We start from the raw sequence: 21035 nt of genomic DNA on the forward strand, positions 1-21035 counted from the left end.
ATCCGTTGCTTCATTACCTCCGTGAATAGCTCTACCGCGATCGCATAGCTTACGCGACTACGACCATACCACTTTTGTTCAAATCCGTTACCCATCACACCATGTCGCACTCTTGGCTACAGCGGCAGCGAAAGCAGGCCTTGCTAGATCTCTCTAAAGAAGCTGGTTTGGAACTGTATGACGCGTAGCATTGCGTGATCGCGACCTCTGCTAATGCTGTCGAGCAGGAACGAAGATCTCCGCAAAGATGAAATCGTAGAAACCCTCGACGAGTACCTCCCAAATAACAAAACGCGTCTTCAGAGCAATTCAGCTTTCGATGGCTATTGGGTCACAAGACGTGGAACAACGCCATTCAAGACACGTGAAAGCACAGCTGCATTTGTTCCAGAGGCAGTCGAGGACGCCGTGAATGAGGTCAAGAGTGTTGTCAAGGGCAGGCCACGACGCGCCACAAGGGTCAAGCAAGAGTCTGAGTACGTGTCGACACTTATCTTCACGATTCCCACCGCTAACCAGTATCAGCGATGATGCCACTTTCTCTTCGCCAATTGCTTCCGCGAGTGCCGCGGCGAGCGACGCGATTTCTGCTGTGACATCTGCTCTCAGCCCCTCTGGCCAACTTAGTTCGCGTACTCCAGCAACACGTGCCCGCAGAATATCCCAGCTTCCAGGACCGCCATCTCCCGCGACTGTTGCTGACATCGTGGAAGAAGAATCTGCGCACTTCATGGAACGCCTGAACGACCTCTACACTCTTTCTGGCATTGATGATTACATTGCAAATCTACGGGAAGCTTGCTCCAGTGTGACGGCTATCCAGACCACGTTCCTGATCATCGAAGCATTTGCTCTTCAGCGAGCTGTCATGCCATGGGAATGGCGATTCAAAACACCTGCTTTTCCGGCAGCTCACATCCCTAGCATCTCGGTCATCCTGCCGGACCTGTTCGTCCTCGTCACCGGATCCTACTGGTCAAAGACTCTACTCTTCAGCGCCACCAATGTGATACTGCCTTGGATCCTTGCATACTTCTACAACCTGACTATCCGCGACGTCAAGCGGGGAAATGCACGTGTATCTGTTGCAAGATACCAAGCAGACCCTTTCACTTTCAATGTTGTGAAAGGCTTACTTGTCTGGTTGGTGTATGGGCAGGGCGTTAGCTTTGGCTTGATCAATCGCGAAGTCGCACAAGATGTCAATCGGTATATCTATGGCGGAGCTACCGCCATGATTGTCTCCAGCGTGATTGGAGCGACAGCAGCATTGTATGAGGCTGCGCAGCGTCGCACAGTCGCTTGAGAGTGATGAGAGGAGATGTTGCATGATGATAACGACTGGTGTGAAGACAGCAGGATACCCACGGAGCGGCTTTTGAGGCGTTTGCTATTTGCGATATCGTTGATTCAATCGTTGGAAAGGTCACGGAGTCTCGGCGTCTTCTTGGAATGCTGAACAGCACATGTGCTGACTGTACAGAGACACTGAGACCAACACAGACAACCGGAATGACTATGGATGCGATGGGACAGCTGTTGTTGGCGTTCATCGGGCTTTGACTCTTGTTATGTCTTTGGCAGCGCGGCAACGTGGTTCACCATGCAACGAAGCTATTTGTTCAATCAAGACTCTAGATTCGAAGGAAGCATCCTCGCTCATTCGTCCTACCAATCCACAACAGCCATGCACGTGTGGGAGACGAAGAAGCTGTAGATCAAAGCGGCTCTACTCCGCTGCACATATATCAAGCGCGTGGGTGATCGGAAGAGCGACAGATCGCTTTCGGATTGGTCAAGAATATGACCAGTTTGCAGCGCCATAGACGCAGAGTAGTCTGCAAAGGGGATGCAAGCGAGGGGGATTCTGCTGGTTCTCGTCCCCGTCTAGCTCTCAATGGACAGAATCAGAGGGAAATCCGGCGCTGGGCGTGCTTCATCACCCGGTTCGTAGCACTCTGATGCCGCCAAAGTACCCTGATTTCTGCCGTCAATTTTTACGCAGAGTTTGATGACCCACTGCGTGCGGGCTAGAAACGCAACTTCCTCAACCACAGCTCATCACACGCTTTCATCAACACAAAACACGCACGCAGGAATGTCATCTGTGGAGCTCATCGGTATTCATCTGTCAGGCCATGGAACTTGCGGAACTTGCCCGGCTGCTTGAAATAGATTGAAAAGGCACCACGTCATACGCGACGATCAGGCTCTCGTGGCGCAACGGGTGTGGAACGGTATGCCTCCTGTCAGCTTGCATGTCAATCGGGAAAACAACGGCCATACTTCGCACGCAAGACGCAATCCCCATGCATGAGGAGCAGAATCTTGTCGCCCTGCCGAAAATGTCTCGAAAATTGCTGGCAGACGTCAACTTGTGACGATGCTCCACGTTTTCCTGTGGCCTGTCCCGAGCCAAATTTGGCTGCACGATATGATGTGATCGACAGCGTCAACATTATTCATCTCACTGAGTCAAAGGCTGAAGCTAACCGAGCGCCGTCGCCAACTCTGGCAACGCTCGCATGGGATGATGGGACACGCAAACGCGCGGAGAATATACATAGGGGACCCATGCATGTCCTTCGTATTCTGATCCATCTATCTGCTCTTTTCTGACCCTATACACTCTCTACTTGGCAGAAGAAACAGCATCTTACCTTTCAATATGCTTTGGGCTCTTGCTTTGACCACTTTCGTGGCAGGATCTGTGGCCGTGCCACATGCTGGCGACCACGGACACCTTCACAAGCGTGGTCTTGAGAAGCGTTTTGACTATTCTAACTTGGTGGTCGTTCACCACAACATTCACCGCACCAACCATTCTGCTTCGCCTCTCACCTACGACGAAGGCCTCGCCAGCACTGCTGCAAAGATTGCCGCGACATGCAACTTCGAGCACCAGATGTGGGCATACGATTCGCGATTTGCTCTCTTCTCATGCTTATACTGACGTCGGAAAGGGATGTCGATGGCGGTGGATACGGCCAAAACCTTGCCGCTGGGACCACTGCTGAAGCGATTGGCGATGCCATCACTGACATGTGGTACAACGGTACGGCAACGAGTAGATGCGACTCTTCAAAGAATACCTATTGACTCTTCTTCAGGCGAGGTCGTATACTTCGCCAACGACTATGGCCAGCCAGACCCAGACATGAGCAACTTCGAGAAATGGGGACACTTCAGTCAGATGGTCTGGAACGCTACTGAGAAGGTCGGCTGCGCTACTCAGTCTTGCCCCGGCGGCGTACAGAACGCCGCAGGCATTGACACCCTCACAGTCTGCAACTACAGCCCTGCCGGTAAGTCATACAAGTCAATCACGACGATGGGAGTTAGGTATGCTGACTCGATATTAGGTAATGTTGCTGGCCAGTACGGCGACAACATTGGTACCCCCAAGGGCATGTCATCAAAGCTTGGCTCTTACACCGGTTGAAAAGCATAGACGATAGATCAACAGTTGAAAGTCAGACGAGTCTGTCGAATTTCGAGTCACGAAAATCTTAGCAAGGATGCCAACAGCACTGGGGTGTAAAAGTTCAAAGAAAAGTACAGTGCTGGGTAGGGACGCAGCGCGCTCCGAACTCTTCCATCTTCCCGATTTCCATTGCTCTCTTCCCGCCGACGAAGTGCACGTCTGTACCAAGAGTTTCCATACCCACAGACTGGCACTTGCCATCTCTTTACTCATGGTCTCCACCTTCAATTTTCTGCCCGATTGGCAGCAGTTGCGAAAGCATCAGGCCCTCCCTTGCCGTCTCTTTATTTATGATGTCCACCTCCAACTTTCTGCCCGGCTAGTGGCAGCTGGGACAGAATTGGGTCCTCCCTTGCCCTCCATGAAACCTTTCACCAGCCATCATACTTCGCAAATCTCCAGTTCTCTTCCGTTACGACATCCGTATCGACCAACAACTTCAGACCAGTCCACGCCTCCAAATGTAACGACGCCGACTTATTATAGTCGATCACATTCCCAGCACCAGCCCAGACCCCAAAGCCGAAAACCCGAACATTATTCAAACTGAGCTTTTTGCTGAGATACATGTTGGCGAAATGAACACAGACCGCCCAGGTTCAAGAACAGATAATCCAGCTCTAGTGTCTCCAGCGCCGGAAAGCCCTCCTTTTTTTAGTTATTTGAAGCAATTGAAATCGCACAGCAACGCCTCGTGCTGATGGCGGTCATGTAGCGCAAGGAATTTCAATCGCGGCGCTTTCGACAGCATGGTCCATGAAGTCAAATCCGCGCTGCTGTTGCAGCTCGCAGCCCCCTCACGGCTCTTCCTTTTCCCAGAGCGAGATGCGGAGGGAGGTGAGTGTTTGAAGGACGGAACGGAAGGCGTTGCATTGAGCTGGTACTTGCAGCAACTTTTGGTATGGCAGACTCCACTGCAAGTCGTCATCATCCTCGTCTCTACCAATGATCAGCTCATCGATTTCGAATTGATGGCCTTCGAGACCCTCTGGGACGAGACGCAGTGGCCGAGTCTGTTCGGAAAGCACTTCCACATTATTCCTATGCAAGCGAAATTCGCTCGTGATGCGGATTGCTTTGAGACGCTGGTGTTGACTCAGTGCTGCGAAGAGCGCTTTGAGCTGCTTTTGGATGGTTTCATCAAAAGGGTCTGTACAGGCTGCTGCTGTGTTCTTGTCGTCTGCCTTCAACTCGAGAATCAAAGACTGCATCTTTGAGCCTATGGTGTTGTTCTGAGCGATCTTTAGAAAGATTTTTAAACTGTTGCCGATGTCGTCTTTGCGCCTATCGCAGTTCACACTGCAGTCGCGGAAATGCACAGCGGCGTAGTGATCGAGGACTTTGGCGGCGCATGTCCTGCTCGTGAGACGGAGGTGTGGTAGATCGGACGGATGGAGTTGTGTGATGACGAGATCAAACAACTCTTGCGAGAGTGTTTCGAGGTGTGACATTTTGGCGATGATGTTTCGATTCTTAGGTGAGGGCTTTGGGACGTCGAGAGTCAAAGAGAAGGCATGGTCTGAGCGCCACGAGCCGCGGGCCAAAGTCAACAGCATGTGAGATTTGGGGAAGTGAATTGCGCATAGCGCGCCCGTGAGTTGATAGGCGTGGAGTCGCATTCATACAACATCTACCGGACATAATATTTACGGCTCCCACTCCTTATCAGATCTGATGACCATTTCTTTCTGCACCCAAGCAGCAATGCTTGAAGCTGCCCCAGCAGCGCTGCTCAGATGGAGCTGAAAAAATGCTTGCAGCTGGGAAGGCGTGAGAGTGTCTTCGGGGATCTGCTCTGCAAATTGAGTGGCAAGCAGTTTCAACTGTTCCATTGAGACGTGCTGGTCGAGGTCATCAATCGTGTGTGAAATACGCTGGGAGTGGTGCTTGCTTTCCTTCCGACCATGACCTTTCTGTGCCCAACTGAGTAAGTCTGGCGCGAACATGCGAAGGAACATTTGGTAGGCAGACTTTCTGCTGATGTTGCCCAGGTAAAGCTTAAAGTCCACCCGGCCGGGACGTACAAGAGCAGCGTCAAGTTGTTCAGGCTTGTTCGTTGTCATGATGACCACTCTACCCTCCTGCGATCCAACACCATCGAGCACGTTCAGCAGGCCCGAGAGGGTCACATTTGAAACTTGGCTGTGCGTGGACTGGGCGTCACTATTTGGGTCGTTGGCATTTAGATGGCGTTCGTGTCTTTGCTCTCTATTCGTGCTCCAGACAGCATCGATATCTTCGAGAAGCACAATACATCGTGGCGGGATCTCTTGAAACATCTGCTCCAGATCCGCATCGTTGCCAATGCTGGGTACTTTGACTTCGTACAGATCTAGTCCAAATTCCCCGGCAATGGCTGTCGAAAGTGAGCTTTTGCCTGTCCCAGGCGGCCCGTAAAAAAGGTAGCCCCTTCTGTATGGCATGCTCCGACTTTGATAAAGCTTCTGTGTTCGCTCGTCTAGGTAATTGCGAATGTCTTCGATCAGGATTTGTTTCGTAACGTCGTCAAAGTGTACAGTGTCTAGCTGTCGTAAAGGTTTCCGGTACTTTGGCTTCCAGCTCATGCCATATCGATCTCTCGAATATATTATCACGTAGAATTGCTGCTTCTTTTGGGCGTATTCGCGGCATACTTCGACAAGGGCTCGGATCGGGTTTGCTGATAGCCCCAGACAGCTGAGAGTGAGCTCTTCACCGCCGATTCCATCGTAGTTTGGATCACTGAGATTGGAATTGAAGTTGTCGAGGATGCGTGTAGCAGCAAAGAGTCGTCCGTCATGCCAGAACCAAAGCGATCTCCAAACGGGAAGATACTGAATTGCTCGCTGTGACTTCTTCAATAAGGCCGCCGGATCTCGGTCTCGCGGAGTGATCTCGGTTCTTGCAGTTTGAAAGCGTAAGTGTCGAGGTTCAACGACGCTCTCTAAGACCCAAGTGCTGACACTTCGATTCAAAGGATCTCCCGCAGGAATGGTGACGGAAGAGATGAAAAATCGCTTCACCCACGTCGCTCCATTATGCCATGACTGGTGCAAGAAACGCCAGGCCGCCGGGACTATACCAGTAATTGCAACGAGAGAGCCCAAGTGAGTGAAGTCCAGTTCAGAGAGACGGTTCAGCAGTATGGCTCTCAGATGTCCGATGCCATTGGCCGAGGCAAGCTCGTGCAATCGGAGATGAGCAGCTCCGCCCGCGTGGAAGTGTGACATTTATACAGGAAGAGAATGAGAAGTAGACATGATGCAATGCCTTATTGTACAAGAAGCGTGCCGATGACCAAAGCAACCGTTCTCCTTTTCTCCTCGGTCTCCACCACCTTCAAGGTTGAAATTTAAGCAGGCGACGCGCTTTGCTTGGTGTTTGCTTCAAAATTTGATTAATCGGAATAGATCTGCAGTGGCTTACCAAATGCACGCCCGCTGCAAGGAACAAAGGGCTGAAAAGAGGCATCAATGGTCCGGTCGGTAAGAGTCTGGTATTCCGTAAGGAACAAAGGGCTGAAAAGAGGCATCAATGGTCCGGTCGGTAAGAGTCTGGTATTCCGTGAGAGATTGATTAATCATGAGAATCGTCCATGCCAATGTCTGCATGCTGATGTCGTCGCTGTCACCAGATTAGGCGCGCGCCGTACCTTCGTACCTTCTTTGTACCTGGCAGACCCCGGCACTGGCCGATCGGCTAGACGCGTGCGAACACGTATGTATTCCGATTGAGGGAAGGATTGGTTGCCTCACATGGCCAGCAATGACAGCCCACCTGCCTTTACACCTGTCGTTGCTGGAGGTGTCGTAGCAGTCGTTCCCGTCCATCAAGCACGAGCGCGCCAAGAAGCAGCACAGCATAATCGAGCTGCCGAGAGACTGGAAAGCGCGTTCGCCCACGAGCTTCAGGAGGTTACATTACATTCGCAAGCTTCCATAGGCGGCAGCGGTCCTGGTGCCAGGGTCGGACTGACCCGAGAGAGACTGTTGACAAAAGATAACGAATACTTCTCGAGCGAAGACGACGACTTCCCTTCGATGCCGCAGAAGAAGTCCAAGTCGCGGAGCCCCGATCCGCGTGGCCGTGCCAGCGTGAGAGACAACGGCACCCTGAGCACGAGTTCCAGCATCTCTGAGCTGCACGCGACCGGACACTCCAACGATACCATGAATGGTGGACAATTCTTGGAGCGGCGGAAGCATCCATCTGCCCTCGAAGTGCCGCATGAAGACACAACAGATGCAAGAGACAGGCTGATGCAGAGGCACGACTTTACGCTCGATGATGCGCCGGAGCATAGCAAGGAAGGAGGAGAAGGCGATAGCAAAGGCTTCTTCGAGCTTCCCAAGCAGGATCAGAGGAATTTCTTGCTCTTGGTGTTGCTCTACTTCTTGCAAGGCATACCTATGGGTCTGGCAGGAGGCAGTGTTCCATTCCTGCTGAAGAGCCATCTGAGCTACAGCCAAATTGGAGTCTATTCCCTGGCCTCGTACCCATACAGTCTGAAGCTGCTGTGGAGTCCGATTGTCGATGCTGTCTGGAGCGCGAGAGTGGGTAGACGAAAGAGTTGGATCCTCCCCATTCAGACATTGAGTGGTTTTGGTATGATATGGCTTGGCGGTAGAGCTTCCCAGATGATGGAAGATGCCGGTAGCAACGGCGGAGCTGGCGTGTGGGGCTTCACAGGATGGTGGTTTGCACTCGTCTTCATGTGCGCCACGCAAGACATCGCCGTTGATGGCTGGGCACTTACGCTCATCTCTCAGAGCAATCTGTCGTACGCAAGTACAGCTCAGACGGTCGGCCTCACGGGTGGGCAATTCCTGTCGTTCACGGTCTTCCTTGCTTTGAACGCCCCAGATTTTGCGAACAAGTGGTTCCGCAGCACACCTTCGGATGTGGGACTAATCACCTTGAATTCGTACCTTACGTTCTGGGGCTGGTTCTACCTCGCTGTGACGTTGGGCCTCGCAGTGCTCAAAAAGGAGGATCGCACCAAGGAGAAGGACAGCATCTGGGAAGTTTACAAGACAATGGGCGGCATCATGAAGCTGAAAAACATCCAGACCTTCATCATCATTCATCTCATCGCCAAAATCGGATTCCAGGCAAACGAGGCGGTGACCAACCTCAAGCTTCTAGACAAAGGCTTCAGCCAGGAAGATCTTGCTCTGACAGTACTGATTGACTTTCCGTTCGAAATGAGTCTTGGATACTACGCTGGTAAATGGAGCGAGCAATACCAACCCGTCCGAGTGTGGTGTTGGGCCTTTGTTGGACGCCTTGTCGCAGCTGTCTTTGCACAAATGACGGTCATGTTTTTTCCGCCCACCGGAACTACGACGGGCTATCTGCTGCTGATTATCGTTTCGCACATCTTCTCAACATTCATGAGCACGTGCATGTTCGTCGCCATCTCCGCCTTCCATGCCAAGATCTCGGACCCTGCCATCGGCGGTACCTACATGACTTTACTCGCCACGTAAGTACTGTTCACATCTATCCTGCAGAATCTATCCCCGCTAATGCATCCCAGCGTCTCAAACCTTGGTGGCACTTTCCCACGATTTTTCGTCCTCAAAGCAGTTGACAGCTTTACAAAAGCAACCTGCATACCTCCTGCCAAAGCTCCAGCCGAACTCAAGGGCAGTCTGATAACACAGGCTTTCTCTTGTGTAGCAGAAGCGGAGAAGCACCGATGTATAGATGGCGGCGGAGTATGCCAGATCGATCGCGACGGCTACTATTATGTCAACGTGCTTTGCGTCATCTTCGGCGTCGTAACGTTCTGGGGATATATCAAGCCAGCAGCTCTAAAGCTACAAGCACTGCCGCTAAGAGCCTGGAGAATAGCAAGCTGAAATGCGTTTGTATACACGTAGACCTGTGAATACACGACTTCATCTCTTGGGTGCTTTTGCATTGTCTTGGTCTTCTGTTTTGACGAACGGGCCATCGCGGTGATCATTCGCTTGGGCGAGATCTGACCAGGGCGGCAAAGAAAGTATAAGTTCGAGCGCGAGTCCAGTAGTGATGGATACAGAGTCCGCCGCATTCTCTCAACATCCAGCACGTTCGATTCCGCGAGTTTCCAGAGCCTCCGCGACCACTTCTGACTCTCCATCCAACATGCCACGAACCATCACAGATTTATTTTGACGCGTCTCGGCATCTTTCTGCCTTTCAGGTCCAACCACAGAGCCCAGTGCTATTTTTTTCGGCATGAGGATTGGGATGTACTGTACAGAATCTGGCCGAGTCGTTTTCGCTGAGATTGAGATATACAGTAGATATATTGCTTGAGCTTTGCGTTCCGAAGTTGCCGGTAAACTCTTGAAGTAGACCTGGTAGCGGAGAGCTGACCGAGTCCTCGTCGACGAGAAGAACCAAATGTCCCGAGGAGGAAGGAAAGGTGCTTGACGTGAGATGATTCATTGTTCCAAACTTCATTGCTAGTGTATATACATAATACTCTATCCAAGTCCCATCATCACCAAGAAACGTTTCCAGCCACAGGAATCATCTGTTTTACCGCCCTGCGCCGCTGCGCAAGAACGTGAACCCTTGTCGTGATTTGTCTATACCAACCCCCATGCAACCCATGTCCGTCCGACGCGAGACTGAGAGTGCGATGTGTTTTATTACCTGCACCCATCAACCCACCTCCCCGGTGGCATTATATACGAAGATAATTAAGAACTCATGAAAGGCCGTGAGGGAAATGCATTCACGCAAGAGCAAGGAGAGCAGCAGCAGCAGCAGCGACCATGCCGATGATTGGCTTGGCAGCGGAAGCTGCGCCGGTGTAGGCGACTGGCTGGCTGACAGTGGGGCTTGGAGCACCCTGGACGGGAGTAGTGCTGTTGCCCTGTGGGTATTGTGGCACAGCTGGAGTCGTCTGGACTGGAGAGTATGGAGTGGTAGCTGGAGTCGTCTGGACTGGAGAGGATGGGGTGGTAGCTGGAGTTCCGTAGGCCGGTGGCTGCGAGCTGGCTGGCGGAGATGGAAGTGGCACAACTGGAACGCTAGCGGTAGAGGCGCAGTCCGCACATGGGATGGTCGAGTAGATGGTGCTGTAGACAGTCTTTGGGCCTTTTGGTGGCTGCGACTCGACTGGCTGGCTTGGGTAAAGCGGGGGCTGGCTGGCAGAGGTGGATGGCTGCGCAGGGATCTTTGGTGTCTCGACAGTCTTGGTGATGTATGATGTTGGCTGAGCTGGTGTCGATGGAGTTGGGACAGGGTAAGTCTTCGGCTTGCCTGGGGTCGACGGAGTTGGGACAGGGTAAGTGTTCGGCTTGCCTGGGGTCGAAGGAGTTGGGACAGGGTAAGTGTTCGGCTTGCCTGGGGTCGAAGTTGGAGTAACCTCGCACACAGTGGTAGAGACAGCGTAAGTCTGAGTGGTAGTCTTGCCTGGGCAGTTGGTGACGTCTGGAGCGCACGAGGTGATGGTGACCTCGGTAGTGGTGTACACAGTCGAAGTAGTCCAGACCTTGGTGGCGCTGGTGGTTGTGTTCTTCAATGGGTATGTGTGTGGGACTGTGTGAGGGGAGTAAGGAGTAGAAACTGAAGTCGAGGTAGCTGGCTTGGTAGCAGTGTCGGTGGTCTCGCTGCAGGAAGTTGAGCTCTCAGTCTCGGGTGATTTGGGTGGGGGGTAAGTGCTGATGCTTGCAGAAGAAGTGGCGGTTGGCTTCGCTGGGGGCGAGTAGATGGGAACGGTGACGCTCTCCTTTGGCCACTCGTCGGTGCAGGAGGTGGAAGTCTCGCTCTGCGGGCCGTATGGGGGATACGAAGCTGGGTAGGTTGGCATGGACTGCGAGGATGTCAAGCTTGATGGAGCATAGACTGGAGGGGTTGGCAGGCTGGAAGTAGATTGGCCATATGCTGGAACGGATGGGGTGGTCTTTGGTGCATAGACGGGGACAGTGGAAGGGTGGTCCTCCTCTGTGCAGGTCGTGCTCTCAGCAGGGTCGTATGGAGCGGATGGCTCATCACCATAGGACGGGGCGGATGATTCGCCTCCATACTGTGGAGGAGCGTAGCTAGCCAATGCCGCCGAAGCAAGGCTCACCAGGGCGATGTTTCGCATCATGATGTCGAGAGAAAGAATTAGAGATGTAGCAAACAAGATCCCGTCGAACAACGAGGTCGAGTTAACGATGGTGATGCAGAACGAAGGTGGTGGGACAGGATATCCAAACGAGGGGACTCAACAAGAAGGCTGGTAGAGACAAGGGAAGAGGGCCACGACTGCGGTGAAGGCAGACATTGAGGCCTGATAAAGTACGCGGCCAGGAAGATTGCGCTGCGCTGCGCTGCAGAAGATGCACAGAAGCCGGAGCCGGCCAACTTTATTGCTGGCGTCAAATGTGCAAATTGCGATGCTCACACGGCTGATTCTCATTCGTCCACTTTCCAGGGGAACCTCGTGGGTACGTCGTATCGACAGATCGACTGCAGGGAGCTTGCGTCTAGCGAGAACCTTAAGCAATGCCGGCGAACCGCGCACGCACGCACGCACGCTGTTCCGGACAAGGCTGAGGTTGATTATTGCCTTGGTCGTAGTGGAAGAGTGCGTGTACGTTTGGCCTAGCATGCATGATTGAGCTTTGCTCTGATCGCAGTGTGTGCCACTCATCACCGACTGATAATATGCTAGACATGCAGCGGCCAAGGGGCATGGAGCAACCGATTGGCTTGTGGTGTGTTCAGTGGCCATTTGGGTGCTAGCGTCAGTTCGGCTCAGTGGCCGTTCCAGCCGTTCCTGCCAGCCTTCTGGGCTTGGCAACGTGCGAACGTGTTGCCGTTGCCGTTGCCGTTACCGCTGCCGTTCCAGCTTCACCGTTTTCTCGCACGTTCGGCATCATCGCGCCTTTGCACATCACGGCCTTTTGTGTTTCTTCCGTCACTCCAGAGCAACGACATCGCACAAGATTTCTGCTCCCCTACGAACCACCCGAGCAGCTACTGTACAGCTCAACAGCGAATCCTCGTATAACACCGACTAGTTCCTGCGGCTAAAACTTGATGCCTGCATAAGCTAGGGCTGCCCAATCCCTTATGGTTGCATGCATACAGGAACAGGAACAGTGCCGCTCCAGGCTGTCACGGGACGGAGACTCTTTCCACCCTTGGCTACACGGCCGTTGAAGAGCCGCTCCAATTCGCCGCGTGCTTTCTCAACCACAAAGCTAGATGGATGTAAAAGCCACTCTCGTCAGCAATTGCCCAGTCATCAGTGGCAGACGCGCATGTGCAGCCCGCGAGTTCTTGCTGACATGTCCATTTCAGGCACAAGTGCCATGGAAGAACGTCATCTTCCAAGCATGCAGTATCCTTGAGCAAAACACCTCAACCGATCTGCCTTCCAAGGCGGAGCAGCGCAAGCACCGCATCATGCCAAGAAGGAGTCCATAAAGTCATCAGCTCAAGCGAGAATCTTTCGTGCTGCTGCTGAAAATTTCTTCAGAGGGAGATTGGGCAGAGAACAGCAGTCTTCGACTTTCTCGCCGCCGTAGACTTTGAGTCAATCGTACAGCACCTTGTCCGGAAATCTGACCACGAACTCTGTGAGCAGCCAGGAATATTTGCTGTTGTCCACAGCGCCACTCCACTACCCCCAAGAAGCCCGCAATATTCGTCTACAAGCGCAGCATGGCACATACTGTATTGGCAAGGATCCCACTACATGTGGCTTCACAGTGGGTCAATAAAGTCAAGGCTCTATCCAAATGCCAAGTCTGACGTGGAATGACTGCTGGAAGTCCCAACCACCATGGTAAGAATTCCGCGGGCTGGATGTAATCGTTTTTTGCTTGTTCGCCTACAACTCACAGCTCATCATTTGCTCGATCCGGCGCAGCTAAGACAGCTCAGGCTATCACTCATGCTTTCGCTCTCCTTGCTTTTTTGATATGTCTTGTAGCCAAGCAAGGATAGGCAATAATAGGAGTCTAGTAGTCGCGGCAAGTATCTACGGCTACGATTACCGGCTGACACTCGTCGTAATCGTCCACGAAGCAGGTCGCAATCGTTCAAGGTTCTCTTCGTTGTACTGTAGTGCTTGCGTGTGTGAGTCCTTATAGATTCCTTACTCAGGAGGAAGGCATGGTCCAACCCCTCCACGTAAGCATGTGCTCAAGCTTCAGGTGACCTGGCCTGGTCAAACTCAACTTCTCCAACTGCTCTATACCCTGGCCTATCATTCCCTATCACCTTTCCATCATGATGCTATACTCGCACCTGGTCGTGAGGAGCAGATGTTAGCATACTACGCAGCAACCATTGACAATCTGATCCGAAATGCTAACTCGCAGATTCCTCCGGACGGTAAGCAACAAGCCATCTTGACTATTAGCTAGCAATGCTACTTCGCCCTGCCCGCTACAACCAAGACACCATGCTACCGCCTCGTCGAAGAAGCCGAAGCTGGTTGATCTCAGTCGCGAGCTCTACCATCGAAGTCCAGCGCATCCATTTCACCCGCCCGTAGTCATCACACCATGGGTCACCCATCAGCCGAAGCAGGCAGGCAATACCATTCTACGCTCCTCATCTTATGCTCTAGCCATGTCCGACCACGCCGGCACACACGTCGATGCCCCTAAACTCTTCAACCCTACTCCAGGTGCATTATCCATCGATCAAATGCCATTGCAAAATTTCTATACCGAAGCAATATGCTTAGACCTGTCGCATGTGGAATTGAAGGCCAGCATCAGTGTTCAGGAGATGGAAGACGCGCTGGCAAAGTCAGGCTAGGAGATCCGTGAAGGAGACACCGTTCTACTCTACATGGCTTTCAATCGCCGCATACCTTTTGATGACCTGAGATGGCAACATGACTTTCCTGGCATGTCGCTTGAAGCAGTACATTGGCTCGCGGACAAGGGTTGTAAGATCTTCGGCGTCGAGGCAATATCGCCTGCTCCAGAGGGAGAGCTGAATTTCCAGGCGCACAATGCCTGCGCTGAGAGGAATATTACACATATTGAGGGTTTGGATCATCTCGAGGAGGTTGTCGGCAAGGGCAGATTCAGGTTTATGGGCTTTCCTCTCAAGATCAGACATGGCTCTGGGGGTCCAATGCGCGCAGTAGCAAGGTTCGAGTAAAGCGCGCAGGACAAGCTATTGGATTTGTTGTCTGGTGCATACAATCCAGCGCTCCTTCAAGCTGAGACGGGGCGAGTGGCTGTGCCGTTCTGACTGATGCGAGGTACAGTAGCAGCAGCAAGCAGTTCTGCATAAGAAATTTCACAACTTGGACCAACATATTCATTGACGGGACTAACAAATCATCAAGAGCTCGTCAAGAATGCAGGATCTCAGTTTTGCCGAGCCTTCAGATGCCATTTTGGAGAGATAGGTCAGCAGAACCGAGACCAAAAGTGCGTACAGTACAAGATTTCTGGGGACCCCAGAACCATACTCCACGCGACACAAGCATCACAATTACGCTCGTGACATCGCCAATTCAATCTGCGGTGATCAGGTCCAGCAATTCAGCCTCTGCATGGCCATCTTGGCATTTACTTCAGCTTTGCGAATAGGTGAACCAGCAGCTTTATTACAAAATTCTTCGCTCCCTTATCGAACAAGTTACTCTACCTCGCACACCATATGACCTCGGAGAACTTCACGCGTACACTAATCCGAGCAACAGCTCACTGTACTCCTCTGCCATGTGGCCGACACGCTATAATGCCGATCATGCGGGCTGGTGCTGCTGTGTAACGCTCTACTCCTCTCCTTGGCATCCAAGACAACCACCAAGCCGGGATCTCGAACTCGTCTGACCTGCTTTGGTATGCCGAAACTTGGCCGTTTGAGATGATCCCTTTGAAAACTGGATGGACAAGAGCGTTCATCATGCAAGTTGCCCGAGTTTCGCGTGTACGCTCATACAAATTCTGTCTGTGCACACAATTGACCACCTTTTCAGCTCCACTTTTGTTCGCTAAGCACAACGGGTATAACCTGCAAAGAGATCGACAGTTGACCACATATATCTCGTTGACTCCTTCCATCGCGAGAGATATGGATCACAACCAAGATGCGTCGCTGCTACGGAAGAGGAGCGCCATTGCGCGCAGGCATATACGTTGCTTGTCTGAGCGCGTTCTTGTTTTTTGGATATGATGTTGTTGTGGTTCAGTCAGGTGATATGCTGGTCAGCTGATACCATTAGCTAACCTGTGCCAAGAGGAAGGACACACAATAGGTATATTAACTGCAGTTTCTGTAGCAGGCTCCTAATTCTTCTTTGTATAGTTATATAGTTATTAATCCGATAATTAGTTACATCCCTAGCACGATTTATAACAGGTTATAAGCCCGGCGTATACGCTTACCTGTCTAGTTTAACTATAAAAGAACTGTTTCTAGAGTCTACTAAACAGAGCTAGCTATCTAGACCTATTAGGTACCTAGTTAAGAGCTCTAGTTCGGACTAAAACCTAGTAAGTGTCCCTTATAAGCCCTACCTAGCACTATACTAAAAGGTAGCTAGGAACGATAGATACTAATTAGACAAAGATAGCAAAGGAGAATTAGGTTCTTAGGAAGGGGATCAACTTCTAAGACTAGAAGCTTATGTTCTAGGCGGCCCTTCTAGAAAAGGACCTAGTTAGTATAGTATTCTATAGACTTAACTAGGCTAATAAAATAAAACTACTTCTAAAAAGTATGTTTATAGGGGACTTAGCCGATTAGTAGTATAGAGACATATTTAGGGACTAGAAAAAGAAAGACATCTAAGCCTTAGGTATACTTATTACTAGACTCGACCCTGCTCTTAGACTAGACTTCGGTAATATACCTAAGTTAGCTAAGGACATATACGACTATATTAAGGCTCTATACAAGCCTATTATAACCGTAGATATATTTAATACTATTAAACTTATTAGGTATATTAGGATGCCCCTTACTAATCCGAATACCTAGCAGTACTGCGAATCTTTTTAGCAGTAGTTTAATAGATTCTAAACATCGATAGAACAATTTGCTAGCTTAGTTACAATAACAGAAGCGCCTGTAAAGTCATTAGATATTAAGATGCCTAATATACTTATTAGGATGCTGTTTATTTAGGGCCTTTCTAGTTACGAATAGCTTAGATCCTAGAAGCATAACAATAAGCCTAAAGCTAAGGACTCCTCCCTTAAAGCAATAATAACGTCTCTAAGGAGAGAAAAGCCTCCTAGACAGTTATCTAGCGGCTTAAAGCTTGTTAGAGGGGCTATTAGCAATAATGACGACTAGTGCACTTAGTACAAGCACAAACACACTAACGCTAAGTGCTACAAGCAACACCCTAATATAGCACTACCTAGTTAGGGAAAGAAGGACAAGAGCAAAGACAAAGACAAAGGCAAGAAGGGTAAAGGTAAAGGAAAGGGCAAATCTAGTAGTGCTATTAACAATAACAAAGATGAATTAGACTCCTCCTCTAACTCGGAAAATAAGGGAGACTATTAGCTAGACGGCCTTAGTAGGGGCCTAATTAGGGGAGCTATTATAAAGCCGGGACTAGCTGTAGCAAGCTCTAAGAACCTAACAGCTAATATAAAAGTTTAGGACATAGGTATATTACTGCATATTATAGAGAACAAGAGCTAGTTTAGCGATCTTAAGTACCTAACTAAGCCTATTCAGTTCTCCTAAGCAGTAGGAAAATCAAGTGTATTACGATTAGGAACTGTTAACATCTTCCTAACCTATAAAGGAAAGAAAACCCTAATTACTCTAATAGACGTCCTCTACTCCCCGAACTTAGATTGCAACCTAATCTTAGCAGAGCGTCTTTAGAAGAAATGTAGCATTCACTTAGACAGACCTTTAGGCACTTTAATGCTTAAAGGCAAGCTAATTAGAAAGGTTAAGGAAGTATAAGGAGTACTCGCCCTTAAAGATACTAGAGTCAAAATGCTAGGCTTAGCTTTAAAACCAAACTTAGAATCGAGTTAGAAAGGGCAGCTATTAGCCCTAGCTATCGCTAGACTACGAGCGGACACATTAAGATAGTATTAGAGACTTAGCTACGTCGGCAATAAGATCCTAACAGCTACTAAGGAAGCTATTCTAGGCCTAGAAGAAGTTAATATATCTGAACTCGAGCACTATAAGACCTGTAAGCTCTCGAGAGCTTAAAGAGTTGTATTAAGAGAATATAGAACCAGACTAGAAAGAGCCCTTAACGAAGTCTATATTGACCTTGTTAGCGTACAACCATTTAATCTGTTTGGAAACAGGTATATTATAATCCTAACTAATACTAAAACTAGGCTTAGGTAGGGTCTGTTACTTCGAAATAAAGATAAGGTAACAAGTAGTAATAAGCTAACCAACTAGATAGCTAGAATTAAGAGGCAATACAACAAAATCCCTAAGATTATCTTTAGTAATAGCGGGGGAGAGTTTACTAATAACGATCTAGTACATTTTGTAGAGGAAGTTAGCATTAGATAGGATGTGTCTATACTATATACACCGGAGTAGAATAGCATTGTAGAGTCGTCAAACAAGACGATTCTGCTTAAGGCAAGAGCAATAATAATTAACTCTAGCCTACTAATATACTACTAGTGCTTTATAGTAATACATTCGATTTACCTAACTAATAGACTAGTAAACTTAAGAACTAAGGAAGTGCTACTTAAGGCTTTCGAATTAGACTTGAATATCGGCAGTACAGATATTAACTTGTCTAAGACGAGACGATTTGGCTATAAGGCATTTAAATACCTAGAATCCGGGGTTGAACGACTTAACTCCTAGAAATTTGCACTAAGAGCTTTCGTTTACTAGTTTATTGGATTCTAAGAAAATTCATTAACAAACTATCTGCTTTAGAACCCGCACTAGAAGGATGGCGTATAGCAATATAACATTAGATTCTCTCTATACGTTACCTTTAACGAGGACTTTGTCTATAAAGACAATTTTACTAAGCTTCTAAGTACTCTTTAAGCTTAGGGGGAGTATTTGAGACTAGCTATCCCTTAGGAGACTATTTAGGTACTTGAAACCTAGTCTAACCTTTTATTTGAGTTAGGAATCCTAGTACTATTCCCTAGTGATAACCAAACACCTTAGCACTCTTTAGAACCTTAGGGGGAGCTATTTAGAGGTAGCATCCCTTAGCCTTAGTAGGCTTATAATTAGGAAGATTAGGAAGACTCCCTTATAGCTTAGGGGGAGCAAGGTACACTTAAGTAAGGAACACTACCTTAGCTAACACCTATAGCTAATAAGCTAACACTCTAAAATCACCAACTAGAACTACTAGTTGCCTAGCAGGAAGCTGCTCCTAAGAAAGATTAGTACACTTAAGAAACAGATACTACTAAACTAGAAGATACCCTAATTACTCCCTTCTAAGTCCCTAAGACTACTAGTAAGAGAAAGAGGGCTCCTAACCTACCTTAACTAAACCCTCTTTAAGCCGAAGTACGACTTAGGTCTAGTAGAGCCGTAGCTAAGCACGACTATAGCAAGATTACTAAGATTGCTATAGCTACTGCTATAAAAGATGCTTAGAAGCTAGCTAACCTAACAACCCTAGCTAAAGCCCTAAAAAGGCCTAACTAGGATAAATAGAGAAAAGCCGTTATAAAAGAGATAAGGTCTCTTAAAAAGTCTAGTATAATCGAGTGGATTCTAGCCGAATCCCTACTAAAAGGTAGAACACCTCTAATAGGAAAATGGGTTTTCAAGATTAAATACCTGCTAGACGGCTCTATTAACAAATATAAGGCAAGATAGACAGCTAGAGGCTTTATATAGAAGCAAGGTCTTAACTATGTTAACACCTATACTCCTATACTAAGAGCAGCTACTGCTAGACTTGTCCTTAGGCTTTTAGTAAATAAAAACTAGAAGCGAAGACAGGTTAATATCGAGACTGCTTTCTTGAATCCCCTTCTAGATAAAGAGATTTTTATTAGACCCCTAGAAGGCGCGTACCTGTTTAAGAAGCACCCTCTAAAGTGGATTATCCGTATTAGAAAAGGATTGTATAGCCTTAAGTAGGCTGCTAATCTCTAGTACTATAATGCTTTAGATACTCTTCGTTAACTTAGCCTAAGCAGGACAAAGAGTAACTGTTGCCTATAGCAAGGTAATAGTATTCTTGTCCTCCTTTATATAGATAACTTCTAAATCTTTAGAACCTCTAAGGCAAAGATCGATGCTCTAATTAAAGGTCTTCGTAAGAAGTATATAATCAAGATTGTTACGTCTAACCTGTTTCTAGGCCTTTATCTAAAGGAAGACAAGGAGGGAAACCTTACTATCTCCTAGATACACTATGCTAAAGAGAAGCTTTAGAAGCATAGCTTAGACTAGTATAAGCTAATAAAGCATCCACTTGAGAAGCTTTACGAGCCTCTTACAACCCCCTATAACCGTTAGGACTACTAGCTGTTTAACACTATAATTAGTGAAATGTAGTTTCTAGCTAACTAGACTAGACTAGACATTAGCTACGCCGTTAACCACCTTGCTAGGTTCCTTTAGAATCCCGGACCTAAGTATATTATAGCTACTAAACATCTCTAGAGGTATATTGCTAGCACAGTTAATAAAGGACTTATCTTTAGAAAGAAGAAAACTTTAGAATTTTAGGTATACTCTAACGTAGACTTTGCTAGTAACCCTTTATTATCAAGATCAATATTAGGCGTCCTTATGCTTCTTAACAACACTCTAATTATATAGAGATTATAGCTCTAGAAGGAAGTCGTGCTCTCTAGTACTAAAGTAGAGTATATTGCTCTAATAGAAGTATATAGAGAAATCTACTAGCTCCGAAATTTGATAACTAAGCTTCAACTACTTACTAGAGAAGAAGTTAATAGGATTTATATCTAGGTAGACAACTAGTTAGCTATTTCCTTTGTTAAGGACTATACAAATTCTAAGAGGTCGAGGCACGTTTCCCTTAGGAACTACTACTATAGAGAATAGTATGCCTAGGGAAAGATCAGTGTCGAATTCGTTACTACTAACAAACAGCTAGCGGACTGTTTCACTAAGCCCAAATCTCTAAACAAAATTCTCTAATAATACAGCGTCTCTAGGACAAACTCCTAAGTTACTCCTTTAGAAAGAAAAATCTTATTTATAGGATCAGAAAACAAGCTTTATATACTTATTGAATTTCATTCTAATTTCTAGAAACAGCCTAGCTGCACTATGTAGTCTAAGCTGCAAAATTTCTTTTATAACAACATTAAGACTAAGTAGGAAGAAATACCCTAGCCCTTAAGAGTCGGAAACTCTCTAATACTGTAAGGCTTTTACTAATCTAGACTGCCTAGCCTAGTTTAAAATCAAAAACACACATTACAGCTCTCTGCCTACTAGAAAAAACCGAATCTCCCTAATTAGCTACCTATCTTAGCATTACTATCTTCGTAATTAGAGAAACCCTCCTAAGGACTACCGGAACTACGAGTCGAGCTAGGACTAGTAGATAACCTAGAACCTAGCCTACGACTACGTCCCTAAGCAGTAGCCTAGGCATAAGCATTTGCCTGCTGTAGCAGCAAATTTGCTACTGCCTACGCGC

At 48.3% G+C, this 21035-nt stretch overlaps 7 protein-coding genes across 7 annotated transcripts; 4 read left to right on the forward strand and 3 right to left on the reverse strand.

The window, feature by feature from the left end:
• Positions 1-101: 101 nt before the first annotated feature.
• On the forward strand, positions 102-1306 carry MYCFIDRAFT_40008 (uncharacterized protein; the record flags this gene model as incomplete). Its single annotated transcript, XM_007924234.1, has 4 exons — positions 102-175; positions 228-384; positions 424-482; positions 577-1306. The coding sequence occupies 4 exons, from the start codon at positions 102-104 to the stop codon at positions 1304-1306; spliced, it is 1020 nt and encodes a 339-aa protein (XP_007922425.1).
• Positions 1307-2818: 1512 nt separating this feature from the next.
• On the forward strand, positions 2819-3415 carry MYCFIDRAFT_122993 (uncharacterized protein; the record flags this gene model as incomplete). Its single annotated transcript, XM_007925207.1, has 4 exons — positions 2819-2907; positions 2964-3055; positions 3111-3305; positions 3363-3415. Coding segments are annotated over 4 exons (429 nt in total), but the record flags the coding sequence as incomplete, so codon positions are not given.
• A 727-nt stretch (positions 3416-4142) lies between these two features.
• Positions 4143-5103, reverse strand: MYCFIDRAFT_171793 (uncharacterized protein; the record flags this gene model as incomplete). Its single annotated transcript, XM_007925208.1, has 2 exons — positions 4143-4257; positions 4286-5103. 2 exons carry the CDS (start codon positions 5101-5103, stop codon positions 4143-4145), a joined length of 933 nt encoding a protein of 310 aa, XP_007923399.1.
• A 27-nt stretch (positions 5104-5130) lies between these two features.
• On the reverse strand, positions 5131-6693 carry MYCFIDRAFT_39750 (uncharacterized protein; the record flags this gene model as incomplete). Its single annotated transcript, XM_007924220.1, has 1 exon — positions 5131-6693. The coding sequence occupies one exon, from the start codon at positions 6691-6693 to the stop codon at positions 5131-5133; it is 1563 nt and encodes a 520-aa protein (XP_007922411.1).
• A 939-nt stretch (positions 6694-7632) lies between these two features.
• Positions 7633-9327, forward strand: MYCFIDRAFT_130150 (uncharacterized protein; the record flags this gene model as incomplete). The annotated part of the gene is made up of 2 exons (XM_007925209.1): positions 7633-8948; positions 9003-9327. The coding sequence occupies 2 exons, from the start codon at positions 7633-7635 to the stop codon at positions 9325-9327; spliced, it is 1641 nt and encodes a 546-aa protein (XP_007923400.1).
• Positions 9328-9881: 554 nt separating this feature from the next.
• On the reverse strand, positions 9882-11707 carry MYCFIDRAFT_210373 (uncharacterized protein). Its single transcript, XM_007925210.1, has one exon. The coding sequence runs from the start codon at positions 11553-11555 to the stop codon at positions 10194-10196; it is 1362 nt and encodes a 453-aa protein (XP_007923401.1). The 5' UTR covers positions 11556-11707; the 3' UTR covers positions 9882-10193.
• A 1531-nt stretch (positions 11708-13238) lies between these two features.
• On the forward strand, positions 13239-14224 carry MYCFIDRAFT_194145 (uncharacterized protein; the record flags this gene model as incomplete). The annotated part of the gene is made up of 3 exons (XM_007925211.1): positions 13239-13241; positions 13562-13588; positions 13883-14224. 3 exons carry the CDS (start codon positions 13239-13241, stop codon positions 14222-14224), a joined length of 372 nt encoding a protein of 123 aa, XP_007923402.1.
• Positions 14225-21035: the final 6811 nt, after the last annotated feature.

This window comes from Pseudocercospora fijiensis (genome assembly GCF_000340215.1).
Source record: "Pseudocercospora fijiensis CIRAD86 unplaced genomic scaffold MYCFIscaffold_2, whole genome shotgun sequence".
In the NCBI taxonomy this organism is placed as follows: domain Eukaryota; kingdom Fungi; phylum Ascomycota; class Dothideomycetes; order Mycosphaerellales; family Mycosphaerellaceae; genus Pseudocercospora; species Pseudocercospora fijiensis.